Here is an 18,919-nt window from a genome sequence, read left to right on the forward strand (position 1 = left end):
GCACTGTAGTATTTATCCAGCGCTGTACACGAACCAAAATGTGCCAGGCAAATGAGCTGTCCTCCAAAGAGCTTCACAGTTTAAAATCAATTGAAAGGGAAGAGAGGCTGGGGGGGGGTCCGCAGGGCACCATGTGTGTGTCAGCTGTGTGGAAAGCTGACTTAGACACGCCAAATTGTCGGAGAAGCCAAAGCTGTGGGACAAAGAGCCTACTTCCCCCTGCTGTGTTGTAGCTAACGTCAGGTTTCACCATTGGTCTGGGTTTCCTGGATGCATCTCTGCCATTCCATTTTCCAGTACAGCTCGTAGGAGGTTTGCTGGAGTCCTTCTAAACAGGCTTTTGAGTGACTGGTCATGCTGCCTGGATCAAGTAGCAAGTTTGACATCTCCCCCTACCCCCAAAAAATGTGAGAGAACTGAAGGTTGATGTTAAGCCACACGGTGTTCTTGTGTTTTGTAGGATGAGACTGAGAAGAAGGATGAGAAAGAAAAGAAGAAGGAGCCTGAACCCAACTTCCAGCTGTTAGATAACCCAGCCAGAGTCATGCCTGCTCAGCTAAAAGTCCTCACCATGACAGAGAGCTGCCGATACAAGCCTTTTAAACCAGTAAGTGCAGCCTGCCACTTGCAAGCCTGACACCCTCTTCTCACCCTCAGAGTTCCCAGCAGAAGTGACAGCTTTGAGTGTTCCTGAGAACGAAAATTGTCATCGCTAGTGGGTGTTCTGTACTTTAGAGGCCATATGATATCGCTGTGACTCATCTTTACTTCTCACACCCCTCTTCTCCATTGGTTTCACACATTTGTAGTTATTGGAAGGCAGAGCTGTTCTAGGCCCATATAATGCCCTGATGCTACTTCATTACATTTTCTTACCCCGTTCTTTTCAGAGATTGTGACCCAGAAACAGATCAGATACACCCATTGACACCTTATAAAAACATCATAGGAACCTGGCCAGTGGGTCGAATAAGACGTATGTAGGGTTGCCAGGTGTCCAGTTTTTGGGCCTTCTGTCCGGTAAAAAAAAAAAATCCAGAAAATACTGGACATGTGCAATGTCCGGTATTTCCTGGTTTTCCGGCTGGGTGCCGGACAGAAGCTGGGCGGGGGCGGGGGCGGGGGGAGTGACTGAGAGGTGGGGCGTGATTGGTGCTGGGAGCCCTGGTTGCATGTGAGGAGGAGGGGCAGCCCGGTCCGTGCTCTTGCGCACTGGTCAAGCGCGTGGTGGAGCCGCAGCTGGACTGACTGGTGCAGGACAGGAGCGCCCTGAGATCTGCACAGCCCGGGTCAGTCTTGCTCCCCGCTGGCTGATTCGCTCCCCTGCCCTCTCCGCCAGCTCGGCGTCCCGCTGGCTGGTTCCTGCTCCGCATCTTCCCCGGCCAGCCCCGCTGCACCCCCCGCCAGCCCTGCTTCCGACAGCCAGTTCTCTCCTCCTCCTGAGCTCCCCAGGCCAGCTCCACCCCCCCCCCCCCCCGGCTCCCCCTCCCTCCGATATCCTGCGGCCAGCCCTGTTCCGCCCAACACCCACACACCCCACCCCCGCTGACCAGCCCTGTTTCCAGTCGCCCCCCCCCCATATCCCCCAGCCAGCCCTGTTGTCCCCGCCCCGTTAGCTCTGTTTCCTGCCCCCCCCCCTTTTCCTGGCCAGCACCGCTCCCCTCCTAGCTGGTCCTGCTCTTCTCTCTCTCTCTCTCTCTCTCTCTCCCACCCCCACCCCCCATGAAGCGTGTCCGGTCTTTTTTTTATTTTATTTGTTTTTAATGACTACCTGGTAACCCTAGCAGTGATCCTATCCCTGTGATTGCCACAGAGATTTAAACTGAGAAGCAACTTGCCCCTGCCCCCCCGACTCCCAGCCCCCCGACCCCATGCTTACCTGGTTCTGCAAGGCAGCCGGCATAAAATGGTCTTGGAGTGACTGAGTTGTTGCCCTCCCCCCCCCCCCACAACAACTTTGGTCTCTTTTCCCTCCCACTTCCCCCCCCCCCTCCCTCCTTCCACAGAATTTTTTCTTGGTGTTTATTTTTGGGGGGGTTCGTTATTTTTGTTTCAACCATCTGGCAACCCTAGACGTGTGGCAGACCTAAGCCAGCAGCCTGCCACACTGTGGTGGAAGGCAGATATACAGGACACTGGAAAAGTAGTTTCCTCTTTCCAGAATAAACTACCAGAGCCTGCTACAGTAAAACAAAGGCAGGAAAGCACCTGGGACTGGCTAATTGGATTGCTCCCTCAGGCAATGCACTCACATCTGCAGCCTATTCAGGCCTGTGGTGCCGCTTTAAAAAGGTGATAGAAATGTAGCCGTGTTAGTCTGGGGTAGCTGAAGCAAAATGCAGGACAATGTAGCACTTTAAAGACTAACAAGATGGTTTATTAGATGATGAGCTTTCGTGGGCCAGACCCACTTCCTCAGATCAAATAGTGGAAGAAAGTATTTGATCTGAGGAAGTGGGTCTGGCCCACGAAAGCTCATCACCTAATAAACCATCTTGTTAGTCTTTAAAGTGCTACATTGTCCTGCATTTTGCTTTAAAAAGGCTCCCTCTGGGGAAGGCAAAGACTGAGGGACCGGAAGGAGAAAGCGGGGAGCAAGAAGAAGCTGCGGATGAGCTGAGAGGAGGTTGACAGGTACCAGAGGGAGATGTTTTGGATGGGTTGTTTGTGGAAGTAACTGCCAAGTCAGAAGAAAAAACATCCCTGGGCTGGACCCCGGAGCAGTGGGCAGGCCTGGTTCCCCCCAAACCTTCCTCCCCGCCAACACAGAGCCTGTCCCAAGAAGGGAGACCAGGACTAACAAGGGGTTTTCACCCCTAAACCATGGACTAGCCTGTGATGAGTCTGGCTCACTACGCTGTGGACCCTGCCTCCTGGAAAGACAAAGGGTTGTGTATAGGACCACAGCGAGTCTGTGAGGCTAATATTAGCCGCCAGTAGCGCAAGACCCACGGGGCACGGCCAGACCTTTGCCACAGATGGTATAATAATTTGAAGTCTCTGAACATTGAATCCTGGCTCTGTAGCTTGTAGAGTCACCAGACCACTAGGATTAGCCTGCAGTTCCCCTCTGCGTTGTCACTCCTGCAGAGGAGCTATGGTGAAAGGGCAGGTGGATCGGAGAGTTCCAGTGTGAGCAATAATGATGAAAGACTGGCGGATGAGGATTTGTGCTGAACGGTTCCGAGAAGGGTTGTGCTCAGTCTAGACGGTGGTGCGCGGATTCTACACGTACGGTACAAACAGCGAGGAGGCAGTGGAAAACTAGCCAGCCATGGGCCCATGCTATTGCAGGGACCATTGTAACTTGGAGTGGAAAAACCTGCCCAAGGGAGCTGTGGAATTGCCACCAACGGAGCTCTTGGAGCATAGCCAGCGCCCCCATGTAGCAGGGACTGCTGGGGAATAATGAACTCTGCCCTGCCATGATGCACAGAAGGTCAAGTCAATCCTGTTGATTTTTTTTGAAGTGGAGGGGAAATGGCAGCTCGTTAGCATTAAGGGCACCAGTGGAAAACCTCATGCAAAGAGTAGCCTTGGTTCTCGCAGTCCTCATGCCCTTTCTCTAGGGGCTGATGTTTCAAGAGTGGACGGCGTATTTCCTTTCCAGTCGTCTCCCCCACAGCTGCTGAACCCAGCAGGGCTGTTTTACTAGGGCGAGCGGCCTGTATTTTGCCTAGAAGAGAGGGCAGTGGTCTCCACTCTAACCTGGCATCCCCGAGGTCAGAACTGGGAAAACTGCCATTCCACCAGCCGGCTGCAGCAGCCACACTTTGTAAGACTGTTCTCAGATGCGTTTAAGGGACTTCGAGCTCTTCCTGGTACGTCGTGCTCGCTGAGTTTAGATCTTAACCTAGTTCTGTCTTACAGATTTGTTGCCAATGCCATGCAATTCACTATTGCGTGTGCTGGGATTGTATTACTGGGTGGCGGATTGTGTGCCTAATGGTGGTTTTACCCAGTAGATTTATTATTCCACCGCATCTGACCTCGAAAACGTCTTGGTCTCTTGTTAACACGCAGGGAGAAGGGCATCTGATGGCAGAAACGGGAGATGGAAAAGACCCATTAGTAATAGGCAGCGAGTTGGTGAAGTGCTGTGCTACGCTGGCAGGATACTGAACACGTTGCCAGACTGCGAATGCTGTGTCAAATTCAGCTGGCTTTTGTGGCGCTGCGAGAGATGGCTGGACCTGGGGTGGGCTCTGTGTTGCAGTTGTGTGGGAGGCTGCGCCCAGGAAACGAACCCTCTTGCCCAGAAAATGGGCTCCTGTGTTTAATACACTCACGTTTACTGGTATTTCATCAGCCCGGGGAAGCGCCACCTGAGAACAGCTTCTTTAATACAGCTGTGAAGGGGTGGGTCTGTCCCAGCCCTCAATTGGCCTGGTCTGGATGAAGCTGCTACCCAGCCAGTGCGAGCTGAGTCCCTCACCTGAAATGTTCACTTGCCCACCATCACCAGCCCTAACCTTAGCTGACGTGCAGAGGCTGTGCGGTGTCTGCTTCTGGGGGAGAGAGGCCTCGGGCCTGAGCTAGCAGGGCAGGAAAGACCAGGCTGCCCTTTAGCAGGGAAACGTGTGGTATGGACCCCTGCAGCCTGGCTTGTATCGTCTGGTCACCCGGCTCTGCCTGTGGACGGTTTGCTGAAGGAACAGAGCCATGTGTCTCTTGCTATGGTGGAGAGGTTGCGCCGAGATGGCTTCCCAGCAGCGACACAGAAACATTAAAATCCAGACCCTGCTGGTGGCAGCACCACCATAAATGGCCTCTTTGAGATGCTGATAACACCCTGGAATTCAAGTGTAGCCTGGCCCTGGCACAGTGCCCGGGTGTCCGTACCTCCCCAAGCAGCCACTGGCTTTGGAGAGTTGGATGTTCTGTTCTTTTGTCTTCTGAGGCTCTGCTGACGGGATTCTCAGTCCGTGGAAGCAGCTGATTAGATTCGGCTGTACCTCTGTGGTCCCTGGGCTGGCACAAGCCGGGATCTGACTCTGCTTTGTCCTGCAGAGACTGAATCTCATGAAACAATTATGTGTGTTGATTTTGAAAGTCAAATGGGAAAGTGCCAGATTATAGTGACCGCATCGATCCACAGATCCAGATGTCACCGTCCAGCGAGCCGAGAGAGAGAATGGAAGAGCAGAGGTAGCTGTGGGCTGTTTAGTTCATTAATGTACAGTGCAGCCAGCAGACACAACAAACTCTCACAACTCAGGCAGCAGAGAAAAGCGGGCGTTTCCAGAGACCCTTTCAGCAAAGGTGTGGCTGGTGGGAAGTGTTGCCGCTCATCCGCAAGCTCCGGCTCTTACGTAGGGGACGTGCTTCAGTCAGGGAACCTTCACCAACGAGTCCTAAATCCTCAGGTGCAAATCTAGGAACCCTTCTCCAAAGCCCCTCCAGTGACCCCAGCCTTTGCCAGAGTGCCTAGAAAATGAGGCACTCCGAGGCAGGGAGGTCCCAAGCCAGAGAGTGCTTTTTAGACCCAGCCCCATGCCATCCCTCCAGAAGCACATGGGATCAAGATTAGGGGTGTGAACGACTAGTCACTCCCCCCGCCCCCTTGCTGTCTCTATCAGAAAGAGGCAGCAAGGAAGAGGCGCTTCAAAGCGGCAGCACCGCATGGAGCACAGGGTCAGCTGCAGACTCAGCTGACCCTAGGCTCCACATGGCACTGCCACTTTAAAATGCCGGGGGGAACACGGGGCCAGCAGGGGACTGCCCCGATGGCCCTGTGCTCCCTGCAGCGCTTTTGTCTTTGAAGTATAGCAACAGCCCTAGAGCTGTTGCTACACTTCAAAAGCAGAGGCGCCCTTATCGACTAATCAAAATTTAACGTACCTAATTGAGATGTGCATAGCTCCATAGTCACTGTCGCTTATTCCATTCCCCTTGTTAAGAGGCTAGGGTAGGAAAGACTGGATGCCTTGACTCAGCGTGTTTCAGTAACACCCGTAAACATACTGGCCTTAAAGCCTGTTAGGTTCTAGTTTGGGTCATAAACATCTGAGTAAATCTCAAGCCTGCAGGTGCCGCATCTTAATGAATCGGTGTATTCAACTAACGTATCTTCACATTTTGTCTCCATCCTGATGGTGTGACACTGGGACGTCCAGTGGGCGGACACGTTTCTTTCATTGTGACGCCACGGAAAGCCGCTTTGATCTTTTAAGCAGAGCATTCGCTTTGATGGGGTTAACCTAGGGCACATGGGGTCCTGTTTCTGTCTTAGGTCAAAGCCAAGCCGACCTAAGACACGGGAGTCCTTGAATGTGTCTAGGCACTTACCCATTCCCTGCCCTTGGCTTCTAGCTTTCCATCGGTGGCATCATCATTCTGAAGGACAACAGTGAGGATATGGAGGAGCTGGTGGAACCGGTGGCAGCCCATGGCCCGAAGATTGAGGAAGAGGAGCAGGAACCCGAACCACCAGAGCCTTTTGAGTACATTGATGATTAAGATCCTGAGGTATGGCGCAGTTCTCTAGCTCCACCAGCAATGGGTAAAATAACTCCATGCAGTCGAAAGGCTCAATGTTTCGATGTTCTACCCCTTTTGCCAGGGGCCATTGTGTACTTTTGTGCCAGTGTGCTGATACGAGTACATTGCACTTTTTTTTTTTTTTTTTTTTTTTTTTTTTTTGAGAGAAGGTACCAGGGGAAATAGAAGTCCTCATATGTGCGTAAAATATTTTAGTAGGCCAGGCTGAGCCTGATGCCTCTGCGGTCTGCTAGGTGACTCAGTCCACATGCGACTGGCTAGAGCGGCATCGGTCGACATAAGGAGGCCATTGAGACTCCACATAGTTATAGTCCTTGGCCAGTCTACCCTGTTGTGCAGAATTATACCATAGTGCAGTGGTCTGCAACCAATGGCTTGAAAGCCAAATATGGCTCTTTGGTCATTCCCAAAATGCACACAACTTTTTAAATTAAAATGAAAAATTAAACATGTTAAAAGCACATAATTACTCAGGTCAAGATGTTTTTTTTGTCTGTTTCACCTTTGTTCATTTTAACAACTATCCATCCTCTCTACTCATTGTGGGTCGTGCATATTCTGTTTTTTATTTGATTGGTCAAGGAATCTTTCCGTCATCGTACGTGATGGTGAACTGCTGTAACTCCAGCAGTAAAAATCGTGGAGAGAGATGACGAGTACCGATATTTCAAAAGGAGTGGACAGACGTGTAAGCATTCGTGGATAGGTCTGGATCTCCACAGTCTCTCATTTGTAGTGAGAGACACTTCTCAAACAAAAAACCCAAATTTCATGACAAAACATGCAGCATTTGCTACAAAATTCCCCGAGGGTGATGCACGATGACAAACCTGTGAGAAGCTGCAGTGAAAAATGAACATTGGATAAAATAGCATGCTGGTATGGTCAAAAAAAGGTGGGAGCTTAAACTCTCCAAATTTTACGGGTTCGTACAGCATTATTCGAAGGGGGAAGCCTTTCACTGACAGGGATTACATGAAGAGATGCATGTGAAAAATTCATCATGACCTATTTGAGTTTCAGAACAAGGACAAAATCTTATGGAAAATTCAAGATATGCCATTATTGGCATTCTTATACTGGCTCTCTTGCTCGTTTGTTCTGAATTTTGATATAGTTTGGCTCTTTGGTTTGACAAGGTTGACGACCCCTGCCGTAGTGTATGTAGTGACTTCGGAAGGTGGACCCTGTGCGTCAGTTTTGCTGAGCATGCCACAGTTCATTCGTGTCATGGTCTCAAAGGTGGGACGTGTTTTCTGGGATTGGCCACGTTGTGTTCAGCTTCACAGTGGCAGCTTTAGCCGAAAGGGAGAGTCTTTGTCCAAGCATCTCATGCTTGTGCAGAGACGTGCCACAATCTCCCCTTCTGTGACACTGTTCCTGAGCTAAACGGAATGAGCCAAAGTCCATGTGCTCCAGGCATTAAATTATCTAACTGCAGGCTGCTTCATAAATAATATGGGGAGGAGGTGACTGAACTGACTTGCTGATTTGGTGCTGAGAATCTGAATCCTGTTGTCACGAGTCTGAATGTAGGATTAAAAATTCACTTCCCATAAGTGCAGAAATAATTCACACGGATTGCTGGTCAATCAGGGTACCGAGTTTCTTGCCAAAAAGCGAACGTGTTACGAACGCTGGAGCAGCAGTGCCAGACTCAGACGATCTTCGCCGTGTAGAAGCGCACACGTGGACTCTTTTGGGAATGGGCGGAAGACAGCCTCAGCTAATGGTTTTGTCTTTCTGGTTTCTGTCTCCAGGACCAGCTCTGCTAAAGAAAATGGGTTGTGATATTGGAAACACACGAGGGATTTCCTATGGAGACCAGCCACTCAGTGCATGCAGCATCACCGCTGGGCTGACCTAAAGCAGACGGTCTGGGTTTCTGAGTGCAGAAGAGCTTGATGCGATTTAGTGTCCTCTTTCACAAAACATTGTTTTCAAATAAATATATTAAAACCTCTCAGTGGAAAACTTGCTTTTGTTTTGGTTTATCTAAAGGAGGGGAAGATCCGCCAGCGTCCTAATCTGTGAACATACAGTTTTGATCCTCCTCTGACTCCCTCTTCTTCCTACATGAGGTGGGTTTCCCATCATAGGTGTGCCGAGCGATATCCAGTGCTGCTGGCAGCCCTTCACGTATAGTAGACTAGAAGAGGGATGGCTTTTAAAAATGACCCTTGTACACTGTTTCTTAATTTGAATGCTTCTTTAGGCCAAGTGATGGCAGGAAATCCTGGCTGATTCAGTCCTGGCACTAAGTCGACAGATTGAATTTTTGTTTGCTTGCCCTGTTCCCTGGCATCTGCCCAGGGGCGTTAGCAAACTTGACCATTGTTGACTTAAGAACAGTAATAATCTTTACACTGGTCTTCCAGGTACAGTGATAAATCTCTGCTTGTCTCCTGGGTCTGTTACAACAGCACTGAGCACACGTGTTGGGAAATGCACTTTCTCTTTACACCCCAGCAAACTTCCTCTTGTTTTGTGTTCTTTGAGTCTTTTCTCCCAATATGGAAATGTAGCTGGTTTAATCAGTAGGCTAAAAGTGCATTCTGGAATTAGATGGGGAGAATCCAGGCATGCAGTTTTTACGTTGAAAAGTGCATCATTGGCCGAGGACACATTTACAGCTGGGGGCCTGACATTTTTTTCTGTCAGAATGAATGCATTTCTGCCATTCACTGTCTGAGCTGCTAGGGCGTCACCTCTTGTACCTGTAATACTTTGGGTTACAGCAGGGTTTCCCAAACTTTTTCAGCCGTGGAGCCCCTACGGGGTTCTGAAAACTTGGCGGAGCCCTTAACATGTCATGATTTTTAATGCAATAGGTACCCAAATACATAGACACCATTTTGGAATTCTATTTTTTGTTTCTTATAAATTCTTTTTTCCCCCCCAAGAAAGTGATTAGAAAATTAGTAACAATAACAGGGTCATACACCTGTCGATAGTATTTTCTCGCAGAGCCCCTGGACCCATCGTGGGGAGCCCTGGAGTAAACTTTGAGAAACCCTGGGTTATAGCAGAATTAAGCCAGAGAAGCTCAGATATGGCCAATGGTAGAAGAGACTCGTGTCTAAGGTGCATCAGTTGAAACAACCAGCACGTAAACCTGACAAAGGTTTTCTTATGTATATTGCACCCAAGAAAGAATGTTGTCTCAAGTGAACTTAATGAAAAAATCATGCGCATCTTAGCTATGTCTGTAAAATATTTGACCGATCCTGCAGGTATCTAATTTATTCCCGCAAGATGTTTATTAGTGTCTATGTTACAGACGAGTTGGCCCTCTTTCTCCGCAGAATTCAAGCATCCATTGGGTAGAGGCATGTAAAATACACCCGTCAAAGTGTGGAACGGAAAAGTAGCATCTGTCCATACAAAACTGGAATCCGGATTCACCCAGGCATAAAGACTCGTTCCATAAAGCAGTACTGGCCATGACCCAGTGTTCTTTTAATACTGGGATTCAGATCCTTTTTTTTTTTTTTTCCATGGAGCAGCACTTGGGATAAGCCTGAAAGGGCTGTTTACTGTCTGCTGGGATAGTCAGTAAGCCGACAGTGGGCCAAATCCAGACTGCTAAACACTTTCGCACAAACCCTGACATCTTTTTACTATAATTATCATTATTACTGGTTTTATTGTTTTCTCTGGAGTCTGGCCCTTGACAAAAAATAGACTCTCCTAGTCTGTGTCGTCACTGTATGTGAAAGAATTGAAGCCAAAGGAATAGTCCCTGCACAAACGATTAGAATTCAAAGCAGAGCGCTGGTCTAATGGTGCAAGAAATAAAGACTATTACTCACTGATTGCGCAGTGGAGAGGAAGGCACAGTGTAAACAGCAGACTGAGGCATTGCAGCGCTCAGGGGAGACAGCCCATGAAAAAGTAGCATGTTTTTTATTAGTGTATATTATATTGGACTTCTCTGCGTACTATCTGGAGCATCTCACAACTAGCGCTTTTCATCTTTAGGTGCTTGAGTGCTTTCCAAAGGAGCTCAGTGTCATTGTGTCTGTCGTACAGATGGGGAAACTGAGGCACGGAGACGTGGACGTTGCTTACCCATGGTCATCCAGCCGGCCAATGGCAGAGCTAGGAATAGAATTCAAGTCTCCTACAGCCCTGTGCGCTAGACCGGGGGGCAAGATGTAGCTTGTGGGCTGAATCCAGCCCACGAAGCCTTTCTAATCCGGCCTGTTGCACTGGGACCCTTAACACAGAGCAGCTTCATGCCACTCAAAGACAGAAATTGGTCACTGGGAACTGAGATTGCACCAGAAGTGGGGCAGCATGCAAAGCCTCCCCACCACCCAGGGCATGGCACAGCGAGCCACCTGGAACAGCTGGATGTTTTGTACATTCTGGGGCTGCTAGCAGGTAGGGAGCCTGTCTCCGTGTCCTGCTTGGCTGGTGGCAGGGAGCCACCAAGTAAGCACCTGGCCTGAGCCTGCTTCTGCCACCTCACCCCCTCTTGCACCCCAACTCCCTGCTCCAAGTCACCACCCCCTCCTGCCACAGGTCACCACCCAAACCTTCTGCACTCCCCTGCCCCACATCACAACTCCCTTCCAAATCCTGCATCCCCTCCCACAGCCCTCCCCCAGGCCAGAATCCTCTCCTGCACCCATAGTTCCTGCCCCAGATCAACCCCCCTCCTTTATCTAAACTCCCTCTCTCAACCCTTGCCCTCTCCTGCACCCCAGTCTTCTACCCAGCCTGTGTCCCAGACCCGGCACCCCCTCCATAGAAAAGTACGGCCCTTGACCACTTACCAAAATCTTGGAGTGGCCACAAGATCAAAAATTATTGCACTGACAGCTTGGAAACAAGGCGCTGCCTCTTGAGTCACTCATCCATGCTTCAGAGTGAGCAGCTCCGCTGTGTGGCTCCCTCTCCCCTCCCCCTGCTCTGCAGATATGGGGCGCAGGGGCACACCCTGACTACACCCCCCCCCCCTGCACAGCTCGTGGGAGAATCCCAGCTCAGCTGCGGGGCAGAGCGAGGTGGGCGGAGGGACAGTGGAACACACGCTGCCAGCTGTAAGTCTGCACCTGTGCTCATGGGCTGGGCGGGCTGCAGAGAAACCCTTGGTGAGTTGGATCCGGCCCCCGGGGTACTGATTTTGCCCACCCCGGCTTAGAAGTCAGTGATCTGAAGGACCCAAGGGATGCCTCGTAGGGTGAGATGGCCCCCATCGTATCCACTAGCGTGGCCTGAGGCTCTTTGAGAGAGTGGGAGAAGAGAGTATTAATGTCCCTCGGGGTTGATTCTTGATCTGTCTCTGCATCTGTGCATGCAAACTGGTTTGCAGCGAGCTGTCTTGCCCACTGGTTTGCCCCCTGGAACACTTCTGGTTGTCTTCTGTGTCAGGCACTGCCTAGATGAGCCGATAGCTCTTCACAGAGCTCTCATTACCAAAGTCCTTCCTGCTCCCTTCACCTCACTCCTCCCTTAGACAGGGTTATCTTCTGGAATTTCCCTCTGAACATTTCACAAGCCTCCGATGATCTCATGTTTGGAGACTGATAGGAGACCGAAGGTGGAGTTGTGACTGTCTCCAGTTCCAAGAGGTTACAGGAATGAGTAATTAGATTCCTCTCCAATTAGTTGCTTAAAGCTCTTTAGTGGAGCCTTCAGTATCCGTTGTCAGGCTCCTAATTGCAAAGGAAGAATCTTTTATGAATTTCACCTCTGATGTCGACGTGAGCAATTAAGTCTTGGCAATCATCTGATTCTTTGTCTGATCAGCGCGCTGGGCAAGCATCGGTGGGAATCGCGCTCTTCAACCAGCGAAGCAAAAAGTGGTGCAGGCAGAAAAATGTCACCGGCTCTTCTCTTCAGGCTGGGCAGCTTTTCCAGAATCAAAGAGACACTAATTAAAAGACAGTCATAGAATCGTAGGACGGAAAGGGACACCAAGAGTCCAGTCCAGTCCCCTGAACTAGAGACAGGGCTAAGTATTATCTAGACCAGTGGTAGGCAATCCACAATCTGCATGAGGCTCACAAGGCATTTTGTTGACTGGTGCCTATCCGCTGGGTTGGCAGATTCTGCTGGTTTCTGTCTGCGTAGGGTTTTCCTACTAGCTTTACTAAAGCAACCTGCATGTAAATCCAGGGGATGTGAGGGCTGATTACACACTCTGACTGAGAGCCATGTGCTCCTGCATCCAATTACAGCGCTGCTACAGTTCAGTCGGAGTCTAGGTGCGCAAGCGCAGTGAGCAAAACTAGCCTATCTTGGGAGACCACCATCTTGGTCATGACAATCCTGTGGCCCATTGAGATGGAGGCCACTCTTGCGGCCTAGTCACTCGCCTAGGTTGCCGCTTGCCAATCTAGATAATCTAACCTGGACTGGTGCTTGTGGAGGAAGGAAGTGCAGGGACTCAAACCCATCACGTTGCAGTCCCTAGGTGAATGCCCTAGCCTCTAGGCCACTCTAGAACCCATCCCACTTCACTACCTTCTGGGCATCCCTTATCCTGCCTTCCTAATGCAGTTGCCAGCTCCAGCCCTGAGGAACAGAGAAGGGGCCTCCCCATTTAGCAGCTGAAATTTTAGCATCGGGGGTGCACCTCCCAAATGTTACCAAGTCACCTATGAACCTGCTCTTCAATATCTCCAATGATGGAGATTCCACAACCTCCCTAGGCAATTTATTTCAGTGCTTCACCACCCTGACAGGAAGTTTTTCCTAATGTCCAACCTCAACCTCCCTTGCTGCAGTTCACACCCCTAGGGTACGTCTACACAGCAGCGTTATTTCGGAATAATGGATATTCTCCTGAAATAACAAAAAGCTCGTCTACGCCGCAAACAATGGCGAGCTGGAGGACTTCTTCCTCCGACTCCTGTAACCCTCATTTCACGAGGCGTAAGGGAAGTCAGAGGAAGAGCGCTCTTCCTTCCACTTCCTGCTGCGTAGGCAGCGCCAAAAGCCGAATTAAGCTGTTTCGACTTAATGACATAGCTCAAGTTGCGTAGCTTAATTGGACTTTTGCCCTGCTGTGTAGACGTGCCCTTAGCTTTTTGTCCTATCCTCAGGTGAAAGAGAACAATTTTTCTTCCTCCTTTTCGTGGCCCTTTATGTACTTGAAAACTATTATCATGTCCCCTCTTCGTCTTCTCCAACATCCCCTCCCCTTCTTCAATCTTCCTGTACAAGGTATGTTTTCTAGACCTGTAATCATTTTTGTTCCTCCACGGAAGACTGGGCAGAATGGAAAGGAGATGGAGAAACACTGGACAAGATAAGGGAAGAAATGAATAGGCATTGTTGACCAATGCATGCTGCTAGCTATTGCTTATTATCTGCACCAAATACATTAGTATGCATTACGCACAACTAGTACAGCACTTATGTAGCCTAAGTAGGCCCACACCTTTACTATCATCTTGTTTGCTTATGCGAAGTATCCCATAATCTCTGGCATTAGCTAAAATAAACTTTGGCTTAAGTAGAGAAGAAAGCTGTGACAACAAGAACACGAGTCTTTCATCACAGCAATAACAGCAGAGCAACAAGGTAAGGAACTGGGACCGTTTACGGGTTTACTTTAGTGCCGTGTAACAAAATGGATAACTTGTAAAACCATCCAATGAGTAATGTAATCTGGGGAGCACAACTTCTGCATAAGGTAAATGTAACAATTCTATACCGGACTGCTTCCCGGAGACTGGTATCCTATCCAGGTTGAACCTCTCTGGTCCATCAACGTCTGTGGTTCAGCCTGATTTTAGTAAGCTGGATGGCCATTTATCATGGGTGTGGCTAAGTTTCCCGTAGTCCCATTAAGTTTGTGTACAGCCACCATGCTATTATTTTGCTCTAATTCACCCCTCTAATTCAGAGCCCAATAAGCAGTGGAAGTGTTGGTAATGCTGCTAGACAACACTAACCTCCCATAATGTGGCAAATTCTCTGGTTCGGCACCAGTCAGGTCCTGAGAGTGAAGGACTAGTGAGGTTCGGCCTGTCGATTTTTCTCTTTATTCTGTTACTATTGGCTTAGAGAAATAAACCTGATTGACCTTGATTATTCAGTCTCTTGACTATACTTCATAAGCGCATCACTCTCCTAGACTCTGAATAAAGACACAAAGAGAAAGGAGAAGCTCTCTCCCTTTCAGATAGGAGGCACCAGAGTCATGGTTTGCTTCATATAAGAGAGTGACCAGACTAGGTCTCTGTTTGGGAAGGGGTGAGACGAGGTATCTGTGAGAATGCAAAGCTGAGCTATTCATTTGCCCTTTCCAATAACGCCAGAACTGTGCACAGGCAAGAGAAAAGTGACATGTTTCAAAGAGAGAAAACCAAGTACTTAGGCAGCGGATTGACCTGTGGAACTACCTGTCACAGGATGTTGCAGCAAAGAGCTATAAGACTCAAAACAATGCTAGATTCTTGTATGACTCGGAAGGGCATTTGAATCCATGCTAGTTAGGATAGAATGATGGGCCATTGACCCCCCTGTTCCAAGGGACCAGTGCTCTTGAGATTGTGTCCTTCATGTCCTGCACGCTACATTAGGTGTATCCTGGATGCACAGCATTGCCTATTTATTTTGGTGTGATCTGGTGCTTTTGAACGTCGTTTAAAGCAGGGCCTATTGGTCTGTTAGGTCCTTGCATTTTTCTCTGTTGAATTTAAGGGCTTATCTTTCGTGGTAAGCTGAGTTCTCATTTCTTCCTCCTCGATCCTTCACCCAGGGCTCAGCTGTGGGGCTGTGCTGCTAGGGCCAGAAATGTGAACACTGCTTGGAATTGAGTTTGTGCCCTGACTGCAGATGCTGTTAATTGCTGCTGCTTGGCAAATTCCACTTGACACTGGCGCGTGAGGGGTGGCTTAGGTGGTAATGGTAAGATCTGAGGTGGGTCAGGAATGCTCATGAAAGATGCACGGTTCCACCCAATTCCCTTAAAGGGAGAATGAAGGTAAAAGGGAGGTTTAGGTTGAACATCAGTAAAAACTTCCTGCCTGTCAGGGTGGTTAAACACTGGAATAAATTGCCCAGGAGGTTGTGGAATCTCCATCACTGGGGATATGTAAGAGCAGGTTGGACAGACACCTGTCAGGGATGGTCTAGACCGGGGTGGGCAATAATTTTTGATCGGGGGCCACTTCAGAAATTTTTGAAGTGGCCTTGGGCTACCCCGGAAGGGGCGGGGCCTCAGGTGGAAGGGGCGGGGCCAGGACACTTCCGTGCTTCCCTGCCCCCACACCCTGATTGGTCTGGGGGTGGGGGAATGCATGAAATCTTTACCCCTGACTCTCCCCCTCCCTCCTTCCGAGAACTGCCAGCTGTTCTGAACAGCTGGCAGTTCCCTCTAGGTGCCCGTACCCCTGGCGGTGGGAGGAGACTTCATGTGCCTCCTCCTGCCCCGGTCAATCAGGGCCTGGGGGCGGGGGGAGCACGCAAAGTCTGCCCCTGCCCTGCAAGGGAGCACCGCGCTTAGTCACTGCATCAGCTGAGCAGCCCTGATTGGCGGGGGGGAGCGCAAAGTCTCTCGATTCCTGCCCTCCGGGAGTCAACTGCCAGGGTTGACTCTAAGTGCTGCGTCCCCCGTCCCTAGACCCTGATTGGCTTGGGGGTGGGGGAGCGACAGGGCCCCTGCGGGCCGGATCCAGCCTGCAGAGGCCCTTTTGCCCACCCCGATCTAGACGGTGCTTGGTCCTGCCGTGAGGGCAGGGGACTGGACTTGATGCCCTCGCGAGGCCCCTTCCAGTCCTAGTGCTCTGTGATTCTAGAATCTGGTTGCTTTTTGCGGTGCTGCTTTGTTTCATCTGGGTTCCACAGGGACGGCAAAGGAATGTCAGGTTCCTACAGGTGAAAGGTTCGGATAAAGGTCCCTTTGGCCCAGCAACATTCTTAAATGCCCTTTGAAGGCCACACGCTCTCTGCTGGATGTAGGCAGCATTGGAAAAAATTGGAGTGGCTGGTTCCAGCTGGTTCTTTGAAAGGGAAATATTGAAAACTAAACTGTCCGACAAAGGCCCACGTTAAGAGTTGAGCCAAGTGGTCTGACCAGTTGGGGCTGAACACTGAAAAGAGCAGCGCCACGTCGCTTTAAGCAGCTGGCTGCTCCCTGCTCCCAGCACTGGGGGCAGGAGGAGGCTTAGGATCCTGCAGGGCTGCTGGCCAGGAACCGCCTAGGTAAGTACCTCCCGACTACAGCCTGCCTCTGGAACCCCAACATTTCCCTCCCTCCCCCCATTCTCTGCCTCAGGTCACCACCCCTCTCCTGCCCCAGGTCACAACTCCCTCCCAAACCCTGCACGCCCTTCTAAGACCCCTCCCCCAGGCCAGAATCCTCTCCTGCACCCATACCCCCTCCTGGACCCTGCACCCCAATCCCATGGCCCCGATCTCACACACCCTCCTTCACCCAAACTCCCTCTCAGATCCCACACCTTCTGCACCGTAGTCCCCTACCCCGAGCTCCCATATGCACCCAGCTTCCATCCCGGACCCCGCATCCCCTCCATAGAAAAGTGTGGCACTTGTCCACCTACCAAAATCTTGGAGTGGCACCCATCAAAAATGAGTGCCCACCCCTGCACTATGGTGTTAATGCTGAGGCTTGAAATTCAAAGTGGCAACACTGGGAAGTGGCAGCATCAAACTTTGTTGTTTCTCTTGGCATCTCTGGTATTTAAATTCTTTCTTGTGTTGATCTAGACTCTTGCCTGGGTTCAGCCCATGGTAACCCCATTGGATCACTCTGAGTATGAGACAATTGTATCCCCTGCCTTCCTAGACTATTGCTTAGCCAGACAGCACAGTGGAATGCATTGGCTCATTATAAATCGCTTCCTCCAGTCTCTGAATCCTTTCCAGAGGCCAGAAATGCCCTCTGTTCCTGGAACTATCTCCCCAAAAAGGGGCAGTTCCGACCTGGATTGTGGCCTGCCTAGGCATACGATCTCAGGCTGTGTCTAGATTACATCCCTTTTCTGGAAAACGGGATGCAAATTAGACACTTCGAAATTGCAAATGAAGCCGGGATTTAAATTTCCCGCGCTTCATTTGCGTAATGGCAGCCGTGTTTTTTTACAAAACGGGGCTTTTCGAAAGAAAAATGGCCACTTAGACGGGGATCGATCGAAAATAAAACCCTTTTTCGAAAGATCAGACGCACAGGAGGTAGAAAGTGACCCAGCCCCACACAGACAACACAGACAGACGCACAATCGATCTTCTTCAGCTGCTGGAATGTCACCAATTTCAAACAGGGTCTGTGTTGTCCTGTCCAGCCTGGTCCTTCGCTCCTTTCTACAGAGCCCCCATTCCATCCTGTGACCAAGCAAACGTGCAGGAATCAAGCTGTCTCTTGCTGCTCGTACCTGCTGGTGCTTTGCCACAGGGCAATTCTCTGCTTTCCGTTCCTCGCTGCTTCCCAGATCTTTGATTTATTGTCCATAACAATCGGTTTGAGACCACCCACGTGACTATTCCTGGGCGCTGCCCAGCCGTAGCTCTTGGCAGGAGGTGCCAGCCTTTTGGATGTAAATTTAAATGTTTAGAAGTATTGCACGTAGGGCCTGCTTCAAGTACACTCTGCCGCTCTGTGTCCTCTGGCTGTCTCGGGGCGAGGGACTCCAGGTTTCCAGGTGACGATACAGGTTTGAAACGGATCGTGGCCTTTACTGATGCTCACAATGCGCCATCACCCCTGCCCTTTGTAAGAATGGTGCGAGTGTTTGGCAGATCTTTCCGTTTTTACTCCCCGTTTAGAACAGACCAAAAGCCCCAGATCTGTCCCGTCAGGAAATGCTGCCTGTGCACTGGTTTGTTCGTGGCAAACAGGCTGCATGTCTTGACCGGCTTGTTGCAGGGCTGGGACACTGCAGCTCATGCTTCCCCATTGGTTTTGTGCTGAAGGAGGCTTTGTTTGCGGCTCCCGCGCCCCCTCGTGCTGGGTGCTGCACATACAGAGAGCAGAGAAAGGGCACACAGTCCAACGGTGGTGCAGTGAATGCAACGTGGTAGCCGTGCTGGTCCCAGGATATTAGAGAGAGAAGGCGAGGGAGGCTCTATCTTTTCCTGGGCTAACGTCTGCTAGCGACAGAGCTGGCTTGTGAGTTTACACCAGGGGTGGGCCCAATCAAGTTGATCTGGCTCCTGGAGACCCTGCCACTTCCCCCACCCCCAGGCCAATCAGGGCCAATCAGGGCCAATCAGGACTTGGGGTTGGGGGGAGCTCGTGAAGTCTCCTCTGCCTTGCAAGAGGCTCCGCTGGTGATTGACTCTAAGTGCAGTGCTCCCTTGCAGGGCGGGGGCAGGGAGCAAGGGACTTCATGTGTTCCCCCACCCCCAAGCCATGATTGACCTGGGGACAGCAGGGGGAACAGCCGGCTGTTCTTTGGGGGGGGGCAAAGACTTCACGTGCTCCCCTACCCCCAGACCA

At 50.5% G+C, this 18,919-nt stretch overlaps 1 protein-coding gene across 1 annotated transcript in view; it reads left to right on the forward strand.

The window, feature by feature from the left end:
- Window positions 1–8,475, forward strand: part of PSMD1 (proteasome 26S subunit, non-ATPase 1) — a 126,221-nt gene extending 117,746 nt beyond the window's left edge. The window contains exons 23-25 of the mRNA XM_075938171.2: window positions 461–607; window positions 6,313–6,468; window positions 8,262–8,475. Of these exons, the coding sequence (XP_075794286.1) occupies window positions 461–607; window positions 6,313–6,459 (294 nt within the window). The 3' untranslated portion in view covers window positions 6,460–6,468; window positions 8,262–8,475. The remainder of the gene's footprint in view (window positions 1–460; window positions 608–6,312; window positions 6,469–8,261) is intronic.
- Window positions 8,476–18,919: the final 10,444 nt, after the last annotated feature.

The sequence above is a fragment of the Pelodiscus sinensis genome, chromosome 10, assembly GCF_052426305.1.
Source record: "Pelodiscus sinensis isolate ZL-2025 chromosome 10, ASM5242630v1, whole genome shotgun sequence".
Taxonomy (NCBI): domain Eukaryota; kingdom Metazoa; phylum Chordata; order Testudines; family Trionychidae; genus Pelodiscus; species Pelodiscus sinensis.